This window comes from Terrapene carolina, unplaced genomic scaffold (assembly GCF_002925995.2).
Source record: "Terrapene carolina triunguis isolate 2854851 unplaced genomic scaffold, T_m_triunguis-2.0 Scaffold33911, whole genome shotgun sequence".
Lineage (NCBI taxonomy): Eukaryota > Metazoa > Chordata > Testudines > Emydidae > Terrapene > Terrapene triunguis.
The window spans coordinates 6,198,989-6,220,992 of NW_020698262.1; the positions used below are offsets into that span (position 1 = coordinate 6,198,989).

The 22,004-nt window shown below is 43.1% G+C and overlaps 1 protein-coding gene across 1 annotated transcript in view; it reads right to left on the bottom strand.

Moving 5' to 3' along the window:
- The window catches only part of LOC113409630 (COX assembly mitochondrial protein 2 homolog), a 41,539-nt gene extending 19,710 nt beyond the window's left edge, over window positions 1-21,829 (bottom strand). Inside the window, exons 1-2 of the mRNA XM_026663767.2 lie at window positions 21,737-21,829; window positions 500-636 (exon numbers count right to left, since the gene is read on the bottom strand). Of these exons, the coding sequence (XP_026519552.1) occupies window positions 500-580 (81 nt within the window). The 5' untranslated portion in view covers window positions 581-636; window positions 21,737-21,829. The remainder of the gene's footprint in view (window positions 1-499; window positions 637-21,736) is intronic.
- Between the last annotated feature and the right edge of the window lie 175 nt (window positions 21,830-22,004).

The window sequence follows — 22,004 nt, forward strand, 5'->3', positions numbered from 1 at the left end:
GCGCTGGGCCGGGGCCCGGGGTGCGCTGGGCCGCGGGCTGGGGCCAGGCCGGGGCCCGGCAGTGCTGGGCCGGGGGTGCTGGGCCGGGGGCCGGCGGTGCTGGGCCGGGGGTGCTCGGCTGGTGGCTGGCACCCCTGGGCCCGAGCCGAGCCAGGCTGGAGATGCCGGGGCCGGCCGCCGGAGGGAGCCGCTCCGTTGGGGGGGCCAGACTGGGCTGCGCCTCCTACCCCCACCCCCTCCAGCTTACCTGCTGCCTGCTTCAGGCTTCCCGCGAATCAAATGTTCGCGGGAAGCAGGGGAGGGGGCGGAGTTGGGGAGGGGACTTTGGGGAAGGGGTGGAGTTGGGGTGGGAGCGTGGGCGGGGCTGTGGGCGGGGCCGGGGCCCCGTGGAGTGTCCTCTTTTTGGACACTCAAAATATGGTAACCCTAATAATATTCTCACTAATATACTGACACTCAATTCCCACACACAACTTGTTTTACTTTTCAAAACTCTTACCTCTTTGTGACACTCTTTGAGCAGACTGATAACTCGGTTACATTCTTCACTGTGCAGGTGAGGAGACAAGTCTGGATGCATCTTGAGTTAAGGGTTTCTCGTGCAGTTCATGGACTACAATTTGAAAAATGTTCCACCTGCAAATATTAACATATGAAAGTACATCTTAAAGTCTAACACATTTCCATTTAGGAAGTCCTTGCAGTTCACTAATAGAAATAACTTAATTTTAATCAAAACCAGAACATAATGACATCCCAAATTGTTTATTTAGGTTATAATTTGATTTAACAAAGTACGTAGTTAAAAATGAAAATGTAGCATATGCCTGCCTCTGCCTTTCTGTTATTCATTTATGGACTGCCTACGTGATTAAAGTTAAGCACACACTTAAGAGCTTTGTGGGATCAAGGTTCTCTATGTGTTTCATGTATCAAAGGGGTAGCCGTGTTAGTCTGGATCTGTAAAAGCAGCAAAGAGTCCTGTGGCACCTTATAGACTAACAGACGTATAGGAGCATGAGCTTTCATGGGTGAATACCCACTTCTTCGGATGCATGTGAAGAAATGGGTATTCACCCACGAAAGCTCATGCTCCTATACGTCTGTTAATCTATAAGGTGCCACAGGACTCTTTGCTGCTTTTATGTGTTTCATGGCATTTGGGAGTTGTTGAAGATGAAATAATCTTTCTCCTTGCTGCTGTCCGTTCCTCCTCCATTTTCTAGCTTCTTTAGTGGAAGGTAAAAACTAAAACTATGGTCTATTTTCACTACACGTCCACTACCCATGTGGGTATAGGGCAGTATACATGTCACCTGGTATTCTGGTATTTCTACAGTACTTTGAATCACTGGCTTTTTTATTTGTGCCTAGGTATCTGAGTTAAAATGCAAAATTTAATTAACTGATCTTGACTGACTGGAGACGGTGGTGGAGAAAAGGGTCAAATTTTGAGTAGCTAAGTTACACTGATATGCTTTGGAAGCATGTCCCTGTACTTCACTCAGAATTTTGGCTATGCAACACCCACTGCTTTAACAGGAATCACAAAATAAAGCCTTATGCAATATTTTTAAAATTTATCCCAAGGGGTTAACAAACCCACAAGCAGAAAAATTAAGGCTGAACAGTCATCCTTAATAACTATTGTATCTGGAAGTTTTGCAGTGCATATGGTATTTCAGATAGTATTGTCCTTCAGAAAGCAACATCGTCTTTGTCTTGATCCTGCAGAGAAGTCCATAATCCTGTTTCGATTACACTGGGTCCAGTCCTACATTGTGCTGAGCACCTTCAACTCCAGTGAAATCACTGGATGTTAACCAAGTAAAAATACTATCCCTTTAGAGAGATTAGAGGAAGAGAGTGGTGGGATATATTGGGGTGCAGGAGGAAATCACTGCATAATACTAGAGAATGGCATACAGCGAGACTGGGGGGGCATAAATGGGAGAAGAAAAGACAAAGAAACTGAAGAAGAGGTAGAGAACACAATGTGAGGAAAGAGAAAAAGCCAGTTATGATGGTATCAATCCAGCACCTTTTAATCATTTCACAGATAGACTTTTATCTATTTTATTCAAAGATTTAAAAGTATCTGAAGAAAGATTAGTGAGCAAAACCACACACATCCAGAAGCGTGCTAGCATATCAAAATAGAAATGAGCTCTACCCTTTGGTGGACACAGACACATTCTGATTTTGTTTAGCAACTACAGTACTACAAAAATGTACTTGGTGATTAAGAAAAAAAATCACGTCCCAAAAATAAAATACTGTGTATACAATTTAAAATTTCTTGTTAATTATAAAATAGTTAAAGAAATCTTATTAAGGCTACACTTTAGGTTTTGTTTAAAGTGCTGCAACAAAATCTAATATTAATACAAATGCTCAGTGATTAATTTTAATTTAATGAACAGTTTTGGGAAGGGGATTTAGATATTACCCCAAATTGTTTGCAATCCAAATGAACAGTGTCATGCTAACAAAAATAACAGTAACAATCAGCTTTTTTGTTTAGAGTTAGAGTGCAAACTAAATAGCAAAATGATTAACACAAGTTATATTTGTAAGCTTTTCAGCTCTAACCATTCCCGTTAACATAGCTATCACCTCTCACAGAGGTGGATTAACTATGCCAACGGGAGAAGTTCTCCTGTCAGCATAGCAGTGTCTTCTCTAAAGCGCTACAGTAGCACATAGTTTTAAGTGTAGACCTGTCCTAATAAAAGGGTTGCTCTAAAATATTTATCGTATCTTATTAGCTAAAAGTGTCTTCTCTATTAGTTACTAAAATTACAAATATATTACATTTGACTACAAGTTATGTTTATAAGTTGGCACTTAGCAGCACTTTTTTTCTTCAAAGTGCTTTATATCAAAAAACCTCAATTTTTAGAGGCTAAAGTTTGCAGCAAGTAGTAAATATCAAGATCATATTTGCTACATAAATGTGCATAATAGGAAAAAAGATAAGACTTCTAGAGAGGTTACATGAAAGGATACTAGCTCCACTCCAAGACATGTAATCATCTGAGTTCATCTTTGACAAATCCCCAAAACAACAGGGAAACTAAAAATAGAAACACACAGTGAATTAGCAAGTAGCAAGTGTCATTAAAGTGGTAACTAAGGGCTTGTCAACACTACACAGCTTTTAAAGACAAGGCTGTGTCGACACAGCCTTGTCGCTAAAAGTCAGCATGTGTAAACGCTCTTTGTCAGCACTTTTGCCAACAAAATACTTCTAGCCCCGCGAGCAGTGTTAAGCTATGTCGGCAGGAGAGCGCTCCTGCCGACAAAGCTGCGTTCACACTGCCACTTGCGTCGGCAAAACTTTTGTCTTTCGTGGGGGGGGGAGGGCTTTTTTAAGTACCTGTGAAGGACAAAAGTTTTGTCAACAATTTTGCAGTGTAGACATACCCTAAGCCTCATTATCATCTACCATATTTGCACAACACACTTTGATTAAAGGTGATCTAAATAGTTGACATACTGAATTCAAATACATAATCCACTGACTGAAGCTCTCTATTTAAAAAAATATTTCATTGCTTATTAGAACGATCTGGCCTGTAGAATGCTACAAGGAAATACAAATTAGATCATCCCCATTCTAGAAAGAGGCTTTCATGTCACTTCCCATCTTAAGTAATAAATGTTGAGATAACTGCTGTTCCTACTGCACACTATTCAACAGCCAGAAATGTGGCAAAGCACATGAAGTTAAACTAAACTTATGTCTACACTACAAACGTCTGCTGGCATAGTTACATCAATTGGGGATGTGAAGAGGTTTTGATCCCTGACATAGCTGTGCTGGCAGAAGGCCCTAGTGTAGACACAGTTATACTGGCAAAACTATACTTGTACTAGTATAGCTTGTTTTGTTTGGGGATAACAATATAAGCTATACCAGTGAAAGTGCAGCTTTGCAAATACAATTGCGTCTGCACTAGGAGGGCTTTGCTGTATAGCATATCAGTATAGGTACACCACTGAACTGCTCCATGAAGAGACATGGCCTAACACTGAAGATAAATAATCTGTTATGAGAGGGGCCCTCTGTGACCCTAAGAACATCCCAATGCCACAGGGCAAGGGGCTTCCTGGTATGTAGCAATGTGTCTCAGCTGGCCTGCCCACCTTTGTGTGCACCCCACACACTGTTGTCATGATATTTATTTAGAAGGTGTCTTGTATCAAAAACTAGTAACTCACTAGTATCTAGAATATACTCAAACTAGTAACTCACTGATCATTAGTATTCTTGCATGGTGTATGTACAGTTGACATGTAAAAAGCTATACAGATGTTCTGGAAAATATGTCCCTCAAATGTATTTGGCAGACAGTGCCTAATCCCAGTGGGTCCTAGACAAAGCAATGTTGTTTTGTAGGCTTGACTACAGTCTCCAATGTAAATGAAGATATGACCTCAGACAATGAAAAGCACATTCACATGCAAGGTAAAAAAAAGCCATCAGGCAAGCAAGTGGGGGAAGATGATCACTTAATTTCAATGGGGTTGGTGACTGCACTCACAAGAAGCCTTCCTGCCTCGTGGAACAGGATCAGTAAACTCTGGGAAGATATAAGCAAAGGCAAAGTCATTTTATTCTTCACCTTTCAGACAAAGTAACCAAGTGCTTTGGTCTCTGCATTGGATCCTGGCTAAAGACTGGTCAGCCATGCTGGAAGAATGACTATGGTGAGAAAACTACTTTGAATGAAAGACTCAGGGCCGGTGCAACCCATTAGGCGACCGGCACTACAATTTGGGGGCAGCGACCGCGGCGGTATTTTGGTGGTGGGACCTTCCGCCGCCTCTGTGGGGGGCAGCATTTCGGGGCAGGACCTTCCGCTGCCTAGGGCGGCAGAAAAGCTGGCAGCGCTCCTGGAAAGACTAGTTTATTAAATCAGATTTTAGTCTAGTTGTTTGTAACCATTTCTATCCTTACTCCTTCTACTTAGTACCACTTAAATCTATGTTCTATTGTTAATAAATTTGTTTTACTTTTACTATACACCAACTCAGTGCTGTGTATTTCAAATGGAGGCTGTGTTAATCTCAGTTAAGCTAACAGGCTGCTGTGTACTGTCACTTTAAAAGAGCAGCAAACTTGAGGTGGTTTTGTGAGTGCTACCATGAGAGGGAGCTGAGCACAGCAGGGAAATGCTTTTGGGGACAATTCTGGGTTACAAGGGTTAGTGAGATCCTCCTGCAAACGGTAATTGAGCAGTGGAAGCCAGAGTGAGACTTTCTTGCTTGTATGGTGGGTGTTGGTGACATGGCTGTGAGCCACAGCTGTATAGCATTTAAGGCACCCAGAGTTGCAAGACTGAACCCCTTACTGGCCTGGGTGAATCCCAAAGCATCACACCTTCCACATCAGGGTTAGATTTGCTGAGTAAGTGCCTGACCCTGCAATCAGTTCTTCAAAGAACTCCACATAGGAATAAACATATATACAAGAGTAACTGTTGACAACAGTTGGGACTGAAGGGAATATTGCAAGCTATCAGGGCTAGTCTACACTGGCAACGCTGAAGCGCTGCCGCGGCAGCGCTTTAACGTGGCTTCTGTAGTCGCAACAGAGTGCTTGGAGAGAGCTCTCCTAGCGCTCTAAAAAAACCCACCTCCATAAGAGGCATAGCTACAAGCGCTGATGCACTCTCTACACTGGTGCTTTACAGCGCTGAAACTTGCTGCACTCAGAGGGGTGTTTTTTCACACCCCTGAGCGCTGTAAATTGCCAGTGTAGACAAGCCCTCACTATAGTTAGAATAGCTACTTCAGAGTTACCTAAGAGCTTTGGCATCTGATGCTGTTACTAACCTTCCCTTCACAAGCAATTACTCAGAACAAAAACTTGTTAACTTGTCTTTAATGCAAGAGGCTGTGCTTAACTAAGGAGGCAACTTAATTGGGACATCTCCCAGAGAAACAGTACTGCCTAATGAAATAAATAGCAATGACTTCTGCCAGAAGCAAAAACTCCACTTAATGAGGATCCATTCAACCAATGGCAAGGAGTTAATACCTGGTGTATCACCCTTTAATAGAAATTCTAAAATCCAGTCCCTATTAGAAATTGTCATAAAAATAGAGGGACATGAGGATAAAAGTCGTTTTTCAACATCGCCATCCTTAGCTATGTCACTATCATTACCTTTGATTAAAACTGAAAGGATCTTCAAAAATCAAATACTATTAATCATTCATGTTTTGTTTATTTTTGGTACTTCACTCCCTTGTACAACAAAACAGAATGGTCAGTTTCACTGTAAGTTACTCACATTGCAATAGCCACATTTGGGGCACAAACAACTCATTTTTATGTTTAAAGCCAACCCCTTCCATCACGATAGAACAAAATATTTTAATTGAAATTCTCTTCATTCAAGTTTTTGAAATTTTCTTTTTGAAAGCCACACAGAAAAGCTGAATTTTGGGCCCAAAAGTATCTAGCAGTGTCCCTTTAAGGAGGAAGGAAAGAGTCAGTATTTTGTACAATGTGGTATTTTATTTAATTTTTAGTTGTCATTTTAAGAAATAATCTCTCCTCTCACAGAGGCCAGTCACTTAGATCTTGTTTAAACTAAGCTTTCCCTCCCTAGGAATGGCAGAGAATTCTACAACTTTTCAGCCCCAATAGGTATCATGAGTGAGAATGCTAGTGTAAACCATGCTCCAGGCAACCACTGCTGTTCTAACCACTGTATCATCAAAGCTGACATTTTAAGCACCATTAGATGACAGTTAGACTTTCAGGTTAAACAACAGTGCTTAAAATGATGATGTTCAGCTAAAGTCCTGTCTGCACTAGCGATCCCACTATTTCTACCAACTGTGCAACTGAACTGGTGATGGGAAGTTTGGGGCCAGAAAGATTAGACACTCTCAATCAAGCCAATACACTGCCCAGCAGGGACTCTAAACCTTAAAGGCATGTCTACACAGCAAAGAAAAATCCACCAACTGACTCAGGATCCTGGGGCTCAGGCTGCAGCGCTGTTTCACTGCTGTGTAAACTTCCAAGCTTGAACTGGAGCCTGGGCCTCCCACCCGGCAGGGTCCTAGAGCCCAGAAGTTTACACAGCAATAAAACAGCCCCACAGCCCAACCCTCAGGAGCCCGAGTCAGCTAGCATGGGCCAGCCATGGGTGTCTCAGTGGTGTGCAGACAAACCCTAACAGTCTATAATGCTCACAAAATAAATTTACACAAATCCAAGCGACACGGAAGCCTCTTAATTTTCCAGCCTCTGAAATAGTCTCCCTGTTGCCACAATGAGAAAAAAACCCAGTTACCTACCTTTCTTAACTGTTGTTCTTCTAGATGTGTTGCTCATGTCCATTCCATGTTAGGTGTGTGCACGCTGCATGTACCACTGATGGAAATTTTCCCCCTAGTGGTATCCATAGGGTTGGCTCTGGCGCCCTCTGGAGTGCTGTGCTCATGCGCCAGTATATGAAGCGCCACCAGCCCTACACCCTCTCAGTTCCTTTTTGCTGTCAGCTCCAATGGCAAGTAGGAGGTTGGATCATGGAATGGACATGAGCAACATATCTCAAAGAAAAACAGTTACAAAAGGTAGGTAACCATTTTTTCCTCTTCGAGAGCTTGCTCTTGTCGATTCCATGTTAGGTGACTCACAAGCAGTATCCCTGGAGGTGGGCTCGGAGTTCATGGTCTTGCGGCTTGCAGCACTGCTCTACCAAAACTTGAGTCATCCTGTGCCTGCTGGGTAATGGCATAATGGGACGCAAATGGAGGTGGTGCACACATACCTAACATGGAATCAACATGAGCAAGCACTTGAAGAATACACCTCTATCCCAATATAACGCGACCCGATATAACATGAATTCGGATATAACACGGTAAAGCAGTGCTCCGGGGGGGGGGGGGCGGGGCTGCGCACTCCGGCGGATCAAAGCAAATTCGATATATCGTGGTTTCACCTATAAGGCGGTAAGATTTTTTGGCTCCCGAGGACAGCGTTATATCAGGGTAGAGGTGTATTTACATTCTTTGAAGTGTTTTAAACAGTCCTCCACATTAATATAATTGTTGTGGTATTTTCTTTCAAGCCCCTCCTCCACATTACTGTGTGGAAGTCTAATACTACACTATACTCCTAATGCAGCAAAATTTGAACTAAACAAATTGCTAAATATTCCTTTCAGAAAATTAACAAGTGAACCTAAAACTGCAGATGACAGACCCAGTACCTGCATCCAACTAAGGCCAGGTCTACACTATAAATTTACAATGGTATAACTACAGTATAACGGTATGAAAAATCCACACCCCTGAGTGTCGTAGTTATACCAACCTAACCCCCTGTGTAGACAACTGAGTTGACAGGATGGCTTCTCCCATTGACATAGCTACCCGCCTCTCGCGGAAGTGGAGTACCTACACCAAAGAGAGAAGTCCTCCCGCCGGAGTAGGTATCATCTTCATTGAAGCGCTGCACCAGTGCAGCTGTTCCACTGCAGCCTTTACGCGTAGACATGCCCTAAGTGATTCAAGTAAGAACTCTGCCATGCCACTACCAATTTTTGGTTGCACACCATAGTAAGTCAGTGTTTCTAATTTGTAGAGCCCTGCGTGGACATATATAAAGTGGAGATTTGTGGATTTGCAAGGCTCTACTAATTTGTCCATGGATTTTCCTCATAGCATTAGCTAACATTTTTGAGCGCTCTTCAGTGATTATGTATTACTATAATAGGTCTAAGACTGACTGGTGGTGTGTGTCAGTGATTTCATAATCAGCTTGCAGTCTCAATCAGTATTCTGCCAGTGGTGTCATCTTGATCAGTTCTCTCAGGTCTTGTCTACACTACAAAGTTTTGTCAGGAGGTGTACACACTACAAAGCTATTTTTGGCGGAAAAATCCTGCTGTTTTGCCGACAAAATAAAACCACCTCAACCAGAGACATAAAGCCTTTTGCAACAAAGCGTTGTTGTAGACACCGTTTGTCTGACAGAAGTGGTCTCCGCCAGTATCCCACAATGCCGTGACCGCTCTGCGCACTGTTTTGATCTCTGCTGCCCTGCAGGAATGCACCCCCCCCCCCCTTCCGAAGTTCCAGGAAGCATCTGACAGCTGAGTGTGCTGCTCCCTTTGTGGAACAAAGAACAAATCATTGGAATGCTCCTGTTCTGCCCTGCTCTAGGAACACAGTGGCAGGCAGACTGCTGCTGCAGGGGGGGAGAGGGACTGCTATGTTGCTTTGACATTCCTCAACACGGGAGCTCGCGGGTTCCCGGCAGCTGAGGAGGCTGCGGGGAGGGAATCACAAACTGCTTCGGGAGAGCCTGCTGTGCGGAACAGAGCCGGGGGGCTGACTTGGGGGGGGGTGTCCCCCTCCTCCTTCCTCAGAATAGGTCAGTCAGCCTGCTGTCTCCCCCAACCTAGACACACCACTCTCCTCTCCCACCCCACACCCCCTTCAGTTGAAAAAGCAGCTGATAATCTAGTAGGATGCCCCTGGAAGGATGGGATTGAGAAACCTGCATCATGTGACACTGTCCCTGCCTCAGGGAGGCATTGCAAACCCTTCCCAAAGCACCCTGCGGCCAGTTGCATAGTGAGATAGCTACCACAGCGCACTGCTCTCTGTGTCGATGCAAGAGCTGCTAGTGTGGATGCACTCTGCCGACACAAGGAACTAGTGTGGACATGCAACAGCGGTTTAATTAAAGTGCTTTTATTAAAGCAGCATAACTTTTGCCAACAAAACTTTGCAGTGTAGACAAGGCCTCAGAAATAGAAAGCACTGACTAACACTCCAATGAAGTAACAACAGAAGGGAGGGAAGCATGACAATAGAAAGGTCATTCCCATTCTTCATTTAGAATGGATTAGTGGTGTAATTCATATAAAGAAACTATTTTCATATGAAGTGAGAAAAGGCACTGATAGCATAAACAGATGTCTGTTCAAAGCTACATTTCCCCAAGTAAGTCTTCTAGTGCCCAGATCTTATTCACGACTTGTTCCATTGAGTTCACCTAGGATTTACAGAATACATAATCACTCAGCTTTGTAACATTAGTCCTCTTTAAATTATCTCTTATCAGATAATGTTCAGTCATTAACTTACCAAATAAAGTCATGTTCAGCCAAAGTAAGAAAACGGTTAGATTAATCATTCCTGAAAAACATTTAGATAGCCCTGACACAATGAACTCTTTAAATGGGAGGAGACTAACCAGATACCCTCACTGTAACGTATTTCATGATAGACCACAACATGAGTATGCTTGCAGTTCATCATTACATTCTTCAAAGCTTAGTCAGCAATCTCAAATTGCATTGTTGACTGTGTGTACCAAGTTAACATATTTATAATATGGGTAAAATAAGCCACCTCAAATGATGGATGGAAGACTTAATTAGCATCTGTTAAATGCTTTGAGATCCTTGAATGACTGGTGCTTTAAATGCTAAGTATTATTTATGTTCACGAGTAAACCTATGAGAGATGGGGGAGCTGATGATTTCAAGGTGGATGTGACAGACCTACATGTGAGAAAATGCACAATGACTGGTGGTCAGGAATACTATGTGACAGGAGAAATTTCAAGAGTAACAAAGGAAGCATTGGGGGAAGGTTGCTAGTTTCCTTGCAAAAACCCTAAAAAGTTATTCTAAGATAGTAAATAGCTTGTCAGTAGTGAACAAATCAATGTAGGTAGAATTTTAACACAGGTGAAAACTTACTAAGATATTAAGAATGGAGTGATGCTGAAAGAATTTTTAGCAGTAAATGTTTGGAAAGAACTTTTTTTATATGTATAAATTGCTCTGAGAGATCTATTAACAGAAATGCTGGATAAAGAATATCAAGGGAAACAAGCAATTGCTCTGAAAGAAATATTAGCAGTAAAGCACAAGGATAATATTAGGAAAGTAGAGCAATTGCTCTGGGAGAAAAACGGGTTTTAAAATGCTAGGCAAACACCATTAAGATCTGAAGTGATTATTTGGAGAGATGTATAAAAGATGAAGTCTGTGCATTTATTTAGAGACGCTAGTATATTTCATCATGGGGCAGCACTAACTGCTGAGACAGGACACAAATTGGTAAGCTCCTAGGATTTCTCTTTAAGAATCTTGCTAATCTTGTTAATTTTCCATATTTCTCTCTCCATATTTGGCAACCACAATACAGATAATAGTTGTGTAATGAGTTTGGTGGAGAATGCCAAAAGGAGCTAAAGATAAACACTAACAGGTCAGTTTCCTCCCAACTTTCTGAACGAGCTTTTAATGGAACAGACTGAATCAAAAATGACCAGGCAGGTAGCAATGCTTTTTACTGTATGCTCACTTAGATAAGATGAGGGAGATGGGAAAAGAAGAGGTCATATTTGGGAATCTCAAAGCTAAGGCAGGTACTCTGAGAAGCTATCATCCTTGACGGATGACATACTATCTCTAGTCTCAAAGATACAGCCCATGCTCCAAAAATCTGAATCACTCTTAAGGTCCACAATTTTCTTTGCCATAATTTAGCAATGCTGGGTATTACTTGCTCTAACTAAATTGTCCCTACATAGGCCCACCAGAGGGAACCAAGTGGAAGGATGTAACCTGCTTTATGGAGATTTGGGTATCTGAGATGTTAAATTTTAACACAACACACTATCCAATATGTCCAGGAGGTATTCAAAATCCCAATGAGAAGCAAACAGGGAGAGGGGGAAGGTAAAATAAGGACATCTTTGTTTCAGTTAAGAGACAGGATTGACAGTGCAAGAGATCCATCTGATTTATTGGACTTCTCTTTTTAGACATCTTCCTATAACAACATGATCCTGGCTACGTAAGGCAATATATCCAAAATACACTATTTAAAAAAAAAAATTAAAAATCTAGTAAAAAATCGTGGTCCTATATTCCAGCAAATTCAGTATCATGTGACCAGAACTCCTTTTTTTAGGATGCTGGTTCTGCAGAAAAGCTCCTGAACAGAATAATGAAAAAAGCCAAGGCAAACAAGACTAATCAGAAGTTGCAGTCTCAGGAGGATAATAACTGCTTCAAAAAATACATAGTGATTCAAGTTTAATTTTAAACTAGACAGAAAACTATTAGAAACAGACTATTTACAGAGAAAGATTATGAGATGTATTAATTTTTAAAAATTAGTTGTACTGTAGTAGCATCGAGAATTCCCAGACAGGATCTGGGCGCCATTGTTCTAGATACAAAGACACACCCTGCCTTCAATGGCTTTTAAATCTTGGAGTCAAGAGGAGACCGACAGTTGAACTAAACAGAAACAGGGTGCGAATGAGTAGGAGGATGAGATAACAAAATTAACAGTTTATAAAACTAGAACTTTAAGTTCGCCACTTGCCCAACCAATGCAAGTAGTGATTTGCAGGCATCACGGCAGAGGTAGACTTTAAGTAAGGGTTTAGAACAGGGGTCAGCAACATTCGGCACGCGGCTCGCCAGGGTAAGCACCCTAGCGGGCCGGGCCAGTTTATTTACCTGCTGACGCGGCAGGTTCGGCCGATCGCGGCCCCCACTGGCCGCGGTTCGCCGTCCCGGGCCAATGGGGGCGGCGGGAAGCGGCGCGGGCCGAGGGACGTGCTGGCCGCGGCTTCCCGCCACCCCCATTGGCCCGGGACGGCGAATCGCGGTGAGGGGGGCCGCGATCGGACGAACCTGCCGCGTCAGCAGGTAAATAAACTGGCCCGGCCCGCTAGGGTGCTTACCCCGGCGAGCCGCGTGCCGAACGTTGCCGACCCCTGGTTTAGAAAAAGGTGATAACTTAATGAGTTTTGAATGGAAGTTCTTCCCACGCATAGAGATCTGCAGGGGAGAAAAACAAGTGGGCAATCAAAAATGCCATTGCTGGCAAAGCAAAAATGGAGGCTAATGGCTCAATAAATTAGTAATCTGGTAGATAGGGCCGGGGTAAATGGTGAAGGGCCTTAAATGAAAAGACAAGGAGCTATTATTTGATGCAATGGAGAGAAGGCCATCGATAGAAAAACAAGTTAGGAAAATGATCCTAGCAGTATTCTGAATGGAGTTCAGTGAAGCCAGTGTTAAAGCCAGCTGGACAGAGAGAAAATGCCAAATCTTTTAAATGCTGTATCATTACAAGTAGCAAGACATAGTCACACTAAATTGTTCCCTTCTTGGAAGTTTCCAAACAAGATAGCAATCTTTAATTAAGAGCAAGAAGCTATTTGAAACTTGATTCAAAACACAGTTCATGGACAGTAAGCATAGCTTATTAACAGTTCTAACAGGGAATTTCTCATTCTTCAATGGATTATATTTTAATTATTAATCATCAAATTACAATGGCATGAGTGTCAGTGCTTTTGCCTTTTTTCAAGCTGCAAATTGTTAGGGTTTGGAATTAAATGATGAGGTAGTAATACCGACAAAACATGTGATCCAAGATTATAAAAATTAAAGAAACCTGTGTATAACTGAACACTAAAAGAAAAAATGCATACTGCTCTTCCCTAGTTGGCATATCCTAGAGAGTGATTAAGTAGTCAGAGATGGAGAAAGATGCCAAAAATAATAATAATAATAATAATCTATTTAGGTTCCTATAAAGCACCCATCACTATAGTGTTTGAGAGCCTTGGAGTTTAACGCACTAGGGCCTTTTTCAGGGAAAATAGTATTCCATTAGAAAATGTATTTACTAGGGGTATGGCAGGGTGCCACTCCCCTTCCAGTCTGGGTGTGCCACCATGCCTCAGTTTCCCATCCTTCTGGGCTCTAGAAATATTCATATCCCAACCACAGGTGATTCATTTAACATTCTTCCCCTTTTCAACGTTTGCTTTATTAAGCTACAATGAGAAAACAGTTTGCTTGGCTCACCTACAGCATAATCAGTTCCTACCCTTGTCAGCTTGGTTTCACAAGTCAGTCCATTTACCTTGCCCAGACACCCCACAGTCCTTCCAGCCCTATTGGTAAGGTTTCCCTGAGCTGAAGAATCTTACAGCCCTCTCTTTAAGGCTTCACTAGACATTGGAGAACTTGCCAAAGGAGTGACTCCTTCCTCTCTGCTGTCTTCCAGCAACTGACATCTTATATGAAGTGAGAAAGGAAACCTTCCTTTTCTCTAAACTGTTTCCACCCTCCTCCCAAGTCCTTTTGCAATCACTGCAAACACCTATGTCCCTTCTTAAACAGTCCTTCCCTGCTAGCCCAGAGAGGAGGTCTATATATTTGGTCACTAGAAGTTAACCATGACCAGCTAAACATTTCAGGACTTGTCCCTGTCATCACTAGGTACTAAAGATAGGTGTAACATCATATTAGTTGAAATTGATTAGTTAACATTTTCTAACAATGTATTTTCACAGTATAGACTTGGTCTCAGAGTATAAGGATGCAACAGAAGAGAGTATGCAATAAGGGGAAGATAGCCTAATTGCAATTCTGTTGTGGGAGGGCTTTCACCTATCACAGCTCTCCATCTACCATAGCCAGAAAGAATGGCTATTTTGTTTTTTTCTGGGCCTGCCGTGCTGCTATATGCAATACTGACAGTATACCTACAGCTAAACTAACTATCCCTCTCTGATGTACATTTATAGCATCCATACCATGCAACCAATGGTGGACATTAGTCAATATTAACTGAAGAGCAGGAGAAAGACTGGCTGGCTTAGGAAGCTACTAAGACACAAGAGAGTCTTTCACCTGAAAGTCACAGGATCAAATATAGTAGCAGCCAAAAGTCATTAACATATGGCATCTCTTCAGTTCCCCCACGAAGAGGTTAACAATTGAAGCATATTGACTAGACAATGTGGGGAAGTTGCTGCTGATGCCTATGCTGTACCTGTTCTGTTGATAGTTTCATATATTCAAGTCTCTCAATTTGGCACCCCTAATGAGCACAAACGTTTATTTTAAAATAATTGCAGAGGGACAGGAGAATTCTACCCTTTATTTTTACACACTGTTAAGACAAATAGATATGATAAGGGAAACTGTTTTATTTGTTGATAAGCAGCTGGGACTAGATGAAATCTTTCCAGGAATCCCCTATACGTTAAAAATAGAAGAGACCTACTAAGTTATCTAGCGCTGGCAGAGAGGGTAGACAATGCATACTCTGTGGATCAGACTGGACCAAGTACTTGTTGTTATTTTTAATGCATTACAAGAGCAAAAAGCTGGAAAATGTTTATGTTCCAACACAACAGCAATTAAATAACTTTAGAAATTCTTTTCACCCATTCTTTCGCTGCATGAAAGATGAAAATCTGTACATCAAGATGCAGCTCAATGTGAATTAGAAAAAATAAGATTTATCTTCTCACTACCTCCCCAGGGCTGCGGGAAGGGCAGCCAGCACATCCCTCGGCCCGCGCCGCTTCCCGCAGCCCCCTGTGGCCTGGAGCGGCGAACCACGGCCAGTGTGGCCATGATCAGCTGAACTTGCGGACGCGGCAGGTAAACAAATCGGCCCGGCTTTCCCTGAACAAGCAGTGGCCCGACTTTGAGAAGCACTGATCTAGACCATCCCTGACCGGTGTTTGTCTAACTCGCTCTTAAAAATCTCCAAGGATGGAGATTCCACAATCTCAATGAGCAATTTATGCCATCATGTGCCAGCAATGCCCCTCTGCCATGTACATTGGCCAAACCGGACAGTCTCTACGCAAAAGAATTAATGGACACAAATCTGACATCAGGAATCATAATACTCAAAAACCAGTGGGAGAACACTTTAACCTGTCTGGCCATTCTATGACAGACCTGCGGGTGGCTATCTTAAAACAGAAAAACTTCAAAAACAGACTCCAACGAGAGACTGCTGAGCTGGAATTGATATGCAAACTAGACACAATCAGCTCAGGATTAAATAAAGACTGGGAATGGCTGAGCCATTACAAACATTGAATCTATCTCCCCTCGTAAGTATTTTCACACTTGCGTCTTATCAAACTGTCTGTACTGAGCTATCTTGATTATCACTTCAAAAGTTTTTTTTCCTCTTACTTAATTGGCCTCTCAGAGTTGGTAAGACAACTCCCACCTGTTCATGCTCTCTGTATGTGTGTATATATATCTCCTCAATATATGTTTCACTCTATATGCATCCGAAGAAGTGGGTTGTAGGCCACGAAAGCTTATGCTCTAATAAATTTATTAGTCTCTAAGGTGCCACAAGTACTCCTGTTCTTTCTGCACCCTGAGAGGAAGTTTTTCCTAATGTCCAACCTTAACCACCCATGCTGCAATTTAAACCGATTGCTTCTTGGCCTATCCACAAAGATTAAGGAGATCAATTGTTCTCCCTCTTCCTTATAACAACCTTTTATGTACTTGAGAACTGTTATCATGTCCCCTCTCATTCTTCTCTTCTCCAGACTAAACAAACCCAATGTTTTCAATCTTCCCTCACAGGTAATGTTCTCTAGAACTTTAATCACTTTTGTTGCTCTTCCATGGACTGTCTCCAATTTGTCCAGCTCTTTTCTGAAATGTGGCACACATAACTGGATATAATACTCCAGTTGAGGCCTAATCAGCACAGAATACAGCAGAATAATTGCTTCTTGTGTCTTGCTTACAACACTCCTGCTAATGCATCCAAGAATGATACCTAAAAACTCGCTCTCATTAGCACTGACCAGAAAACTCTACCGCTCCTCTGATAGAAAAATTCAATAAGAGTACAACTCTACCAATTTTGCTGATACTGTACTTCACTCACTCAACCCAGAGTGGAGCTTTTTCTTTTAGTTACTGTTTTATTCGCCTCCACTTATGTCCACAGAGAACTTGAGCAGGACTGTTCCCTGAGCTTCAAGAGGAGATTTAAAATTGTGTCAAGCTCATATCTTCAACTTCAAGATATTCAAGAACACTACATAAATTTTACTCCAGACTTACTTGAGAAAAGGAGAAGTTTTATAATACAGCATTATTATTAAATTTGTCTTTACCTCCTTACAGGAAAAATGGAGTAGTCTTCAACTCCTCTGGGACTGTCCATTAACCCTTTTTTGCCAAAGAAAACCCAAATTCAGAAATCCCTCTGAATATATTTTTTTCAAAATTCCAATTATTAATATCTTCATTTAAAGTCGTAAGAGAAAAATAGAGACAAGCCCCTATAGCAACAATCCTGAAACATATAGGTATATTAAGCTCATAAAGACCTCCCCATAAAAAGTTTTCTTGATTCTCCCAGGTTGCCAAGAAATGAATTATATCTATTCTTTGTATTCAGTTCAACAAAACAAATATTGAAACAATGTTGTGTTAAAAAGAAACTTGCAAGTGTAGGGAAGTTCATGATAAGATACTAAATGTCCAAAATATAGACAAAAAAACATAACATAAATAGGCAGATTTGTAGTCCTCAAATATTGGACCAAGTAACTGAGCATGCTGCCATCTGCTATACTCTCCCTGCTAGGGTAGAGGGCAAGAAACCAGGAAACTAGGTTGGATCAGCATTTCCATCTGGTCCCCATCCAGACCCCAACATGGAGCCAGAAGCAATCCGAGCCAGGTGTTAGAAGAAGGAAGACCAGGAGATCTGGTTCCTTCACTTTCCAGACCCAAATATGGGTTTGAGGAGCAACAGGAACCTAGAGAGCTCCTTCCCTCCCTCCCCAGACACCTTCATAAGACCAGACACAGCTACATAGGATGAAAGCAGAGGCGCCAACTTTCTAATTTCCCCGGGGATGCTCGACCTCTGCTCTACACTAGGCCCTGCCCCCACTCCATCCCTTCTCCCAAGACTCCACCCCCACCTTGCCTCTTCCCACCTCCACCCCACCCCTGCCCCACTTCTTCCTGCCCCACTCCTCCCCCTCCCCCCCAGCACGCCACTGAACAGCTGACCATGGCAGGCGAGAGGCGCTGGGAGGGGGAAGGAGCTGATTGGCAGGACCACTATTTTTTTCCTGTGGATGCTCCAGCCCTGGAGTAATCACAGAGTCAGCGCCTATAGATGAAAGTTCCTTAATCACAGAGATTCCTCTGCAGTTCTCAACAAGCAGCTTAGAAGTTAGCAGGTCTTATTTCAGTACTGCCGCTGTTAGGCAGACATGCACCCAGAGGGAGATGGCCACAAGTATGTTTGATATTGCTGCTCATGGGCCACCTATCTGCCCTTGCCGACCCTTATAACATCAGCAGGGAAAGAGAAACAAACTCTATGTGAATCGTAAAAAACAAACAACAACAACAACAAAAATCTACTGAGGACATGCTGTTTAAAAGAATACCCTAAAAAACTTGCATTTAAAAAAAAAATCTATTTAGAAAATTCAGGTTGACAGTATCCTTTAACCTTTAATCAAAAGGTAGAAAATGCCCTCTGACACCTAAATAAAATGTTTACTATTCCCGCATAATAGGTAATTCCCATTAATACTTAAAGGGAAGCTCTCAGGTTAAAATATATTTTTAAAAAGCATTACTGTTAAAAACACTTAAATTTTAAGTAGTATTTTTAGTATCACTGACACTGTTTGTTCTTCTATTTTCCATTGATTAATCTATTTTAATTGTCCAACCTCAGCAAGTTTCACTTTGTTCTAGTGTATGAGAAACATGTTTCCATATTTGGATGGAACGCACTGAAGAAGAATGTTCAAATCCAGATAAAACTGCTTTCCTTGATTCTCCTGCCACCCACACACACTTCATGAAAATATTTGTTAATAGTAGGCATCGTGATGCCTTTTCCCCTAAACTTCCTGACACTGGCTGTATAAACAAGTTGCACACACATATTAAGGAAACAAAGGGCCCTTATGATATTCCTCAATTTTGGAGATAGAGGAAAGCCTAAGGGGTTTAATTCTGCACTTGATTTATTTTCACCTCAGGGAAACCCTTGCATTTATACAGATTCTACCTTAAAACCTGCCTCCATGTTTTTCATCTAGCATAACACAAAAACCAGCAACAAGTTTAAACATCTCAGCTGACCCATAGTACATTTTTATTATATCTGAGCTCCATGTGTTATTAGATTGTTTGATCATCAATCCTGCTTTTAAAGCATTTGCAATATACTTTACAAAAAGGATAAGGATGTCCACATGGTGGCGTAGTAGCCATGAAAAGTAAGAACTAATGATGACTCTAGAAAGAGAGTGTAGCTAACCAAATTACCTATGGAAGTGAAAAACAGATTGGTCAGGGTTTGTTTTTTGAGTTTTCACTAACAATACTGTTTGGCTTTCTAGCACTGTTTTTATTAACTTTAATTAACGTGTTCATTATGTTATACACAACTTTAAAGACAAAAAAAATAGATTTTGGACCTAAACTACTTGTTAGTATTACTTTAAAACACCTATCATGTCAAGGATGCAAAGTTGTAGATGATATTAACTGTTAATTTTCATACAAATTACTAAAAAAAAAATAACAATGGATATGTGCTTGAAAACTTCATAAAAGCAGCCAGTAATTAAGTTTCCATTCAAGTAACATTGACTCATTTCCCAGAGAACTCAAAGTTAAGGACAATCTGCCCTTAGCAGAGCATACCCACATCACTGAAAGTTATGTCAGAATATATAAACATCACACTATTCTATTATACCGAGACACCATATTAGGCAAATTAAGAATAACCCCTACATTTTCCAGCAAATGCACTATATTACAGTTAATTTATGTGTTGTATTGGGATACATCTGTGAAAGCTGAGTTGCATACATCTTATACATTAGGCTAGGGTAGGGGTGGGCAAACTACGGCCTGTGGGGTAGATCCAGCCCGTCAGGGCTTTGGATCCAGCCTGCGGGATTGCCACTCCCGTGGCGCCGCGGGGCTAAGGCAGGCTCCCTGGCCCCATGCCGCTCCCGGAAGTGGCCACCACCATGCCCCTGCGGCCCCGGGGGAGTGAGGGGCAGAGGGCTCCGCACGCAGCCCTCGCCTGTGGGTACCTCCCCCGCAGCTCCCATTGGCCGGGAACAGGGAAGCCACGGCCAATGGGAACTTCGGGGGAGGTACCCACAGGCGAGGGCTGCGCGCAGAGCCCTCTGCCCCTCCACACACACACACTCCCCCAGGGGCCGCAGGGGTGTGGTGGTGGCCGCTTCTGGGAGCAGCGCGGGGCCAGGGCAGGCAGGGAGCCTGCCTTAGCCCCACTGTACACCACTGCCACCCCAAAGCCGCTCAAAGTAAGCAGCGCCAGGCCAGAGCCCGTACCCCAACCTCCTGCCACACCCCTCCTGCACCCCAACCCCCTGCTCTGAGCTCCCTCCCGCACTCCCTCCTGTACCCCAACCCCTTGTCCTGAGCCCCTTCCTGCACACCGCACCCGCTCCCACACTCCCTCCCGCACCCCAACCCCCCTGCCCCAACCCTACATTCATGGCCCTGCATGCAATTTCCCCACCCAGATGTGGCCCTCGGGCCAAAAAGTTTGCCCACCCTGGACTAGGACATACTAAGGACGTACTGTTTCTACTGAACACCATAAGTTTTAAACAAACCGATAGATGTTCGCTGCTTTATTTACTACTATAGTAGATTATCAAATCAAACTGCAAGGGTGTATTTTCATCAGTTCTGCTGACAGGTGTTTTACCAGGCCATTCTCTACTTGTCAAGATGCATTCATTAGATCAGAACCACAGAAAGATGACAGTTCATGTAATGGAATTTTTTTTCCTTGAATGCTTTCAACATTTTATTGCCACATACAATGAATCATGCTTTGGAAATCAATGTTGTATAACACAAGTTTATTGCAGCTAGCTCGCTCTCTCTTTGTAGTCACTCTTATGCACATTCTTTCGTAGGACTATTTTTTCCTCTAATTGTCAAGTAATCCTTGGAGACAGAAAATGGTTTGTTAAATTTGTTGGCACCCACACTGGTGACATACCATGCCCCAATAGGAATGCAAACCACTCTAGAATGAAGAGACCCCAGAGATGGGCTCGGCATAAACAGAAGAAAAGGTACACAGAGGAGGGGGCTGGCCAGTTTGGGTAGACTGCTCCCATATTTTAAGGCTTAAGCTGTACGATAAACCAGGGTAGACAATAGGTGGACAGTGGGCCAAAGCCGAACCACCAGATGCTTTTGAACAGACCACGTCTTTTTTATTTACTTATTATCATTATTGGTATTGCTGTGTGAGAAAGGTTTCTCTTGGAGTCTGGACCTTGCCTATATCTTGACCAAGAAATTTGGACGGTGACAAAAAATAGTTGATGATCCCTGATCTATACAGTGCTTCACCTCACTGCCATGTCACCCGCTCCAGCATGCGGCAGATAAACCTGCAGCCTGCCTGTACCCATAGCTAAAGAAGAAAGAAGGGTTTGTTTGTTTTGCGGCAGGGGTCCCCTTTTCTCCTGTGGGAGGGGCCTGCAGAGATTCATTCTCCCCTCTTCGGGGGATCAACCCGCTTTACTTGCATGTGCCTGGGCACATGGGGGTGTCTCTCCCCATCAGATGGGGGAGTGAGCCCCTTCTCCTCCCCATGAGAGAATGGAAGGGGTTAGTCCCCCCCCCCAACCCCCCATGCTCTGATCGGTGCGCATGCAGGGGAAGGGGCCACCCACGTCTCCCGTGTCTATGAAAGTAGAACTGGAGAAGAGTGAACACCTCGGGGGGGGGGGGGGGGGGGGAACCAGCGCCCCTGAGTCAGAGGGGAGGGGGAGTTAACAGGCGGGAGTCAGGGCGGCTGGCCCCTCCCCTCTCAGCCTCGTTTCACTTACTCCAATCCCGGGGAGAAGAAAACTCCGTCAGGAGAAAAAGCCGGGCCCCAGCGACAGCCACTTTTCACCTCACGACTGACAACAAGTACAACCCAGCTAGGGGAGGGGGAAAGCGGTCATGACCCGGAAATAGATAGGACTTCGGAAGTGAAGGCCCTGCGAAGTAGCGGTCACTGGGGGCGGAGCCTACGGCAGGACGCAGCTCTCACAAAGCGCATGCCCGGGGGGGGGGGGGGAACCACGAAACAGCGCTTGTGATTGGACCATT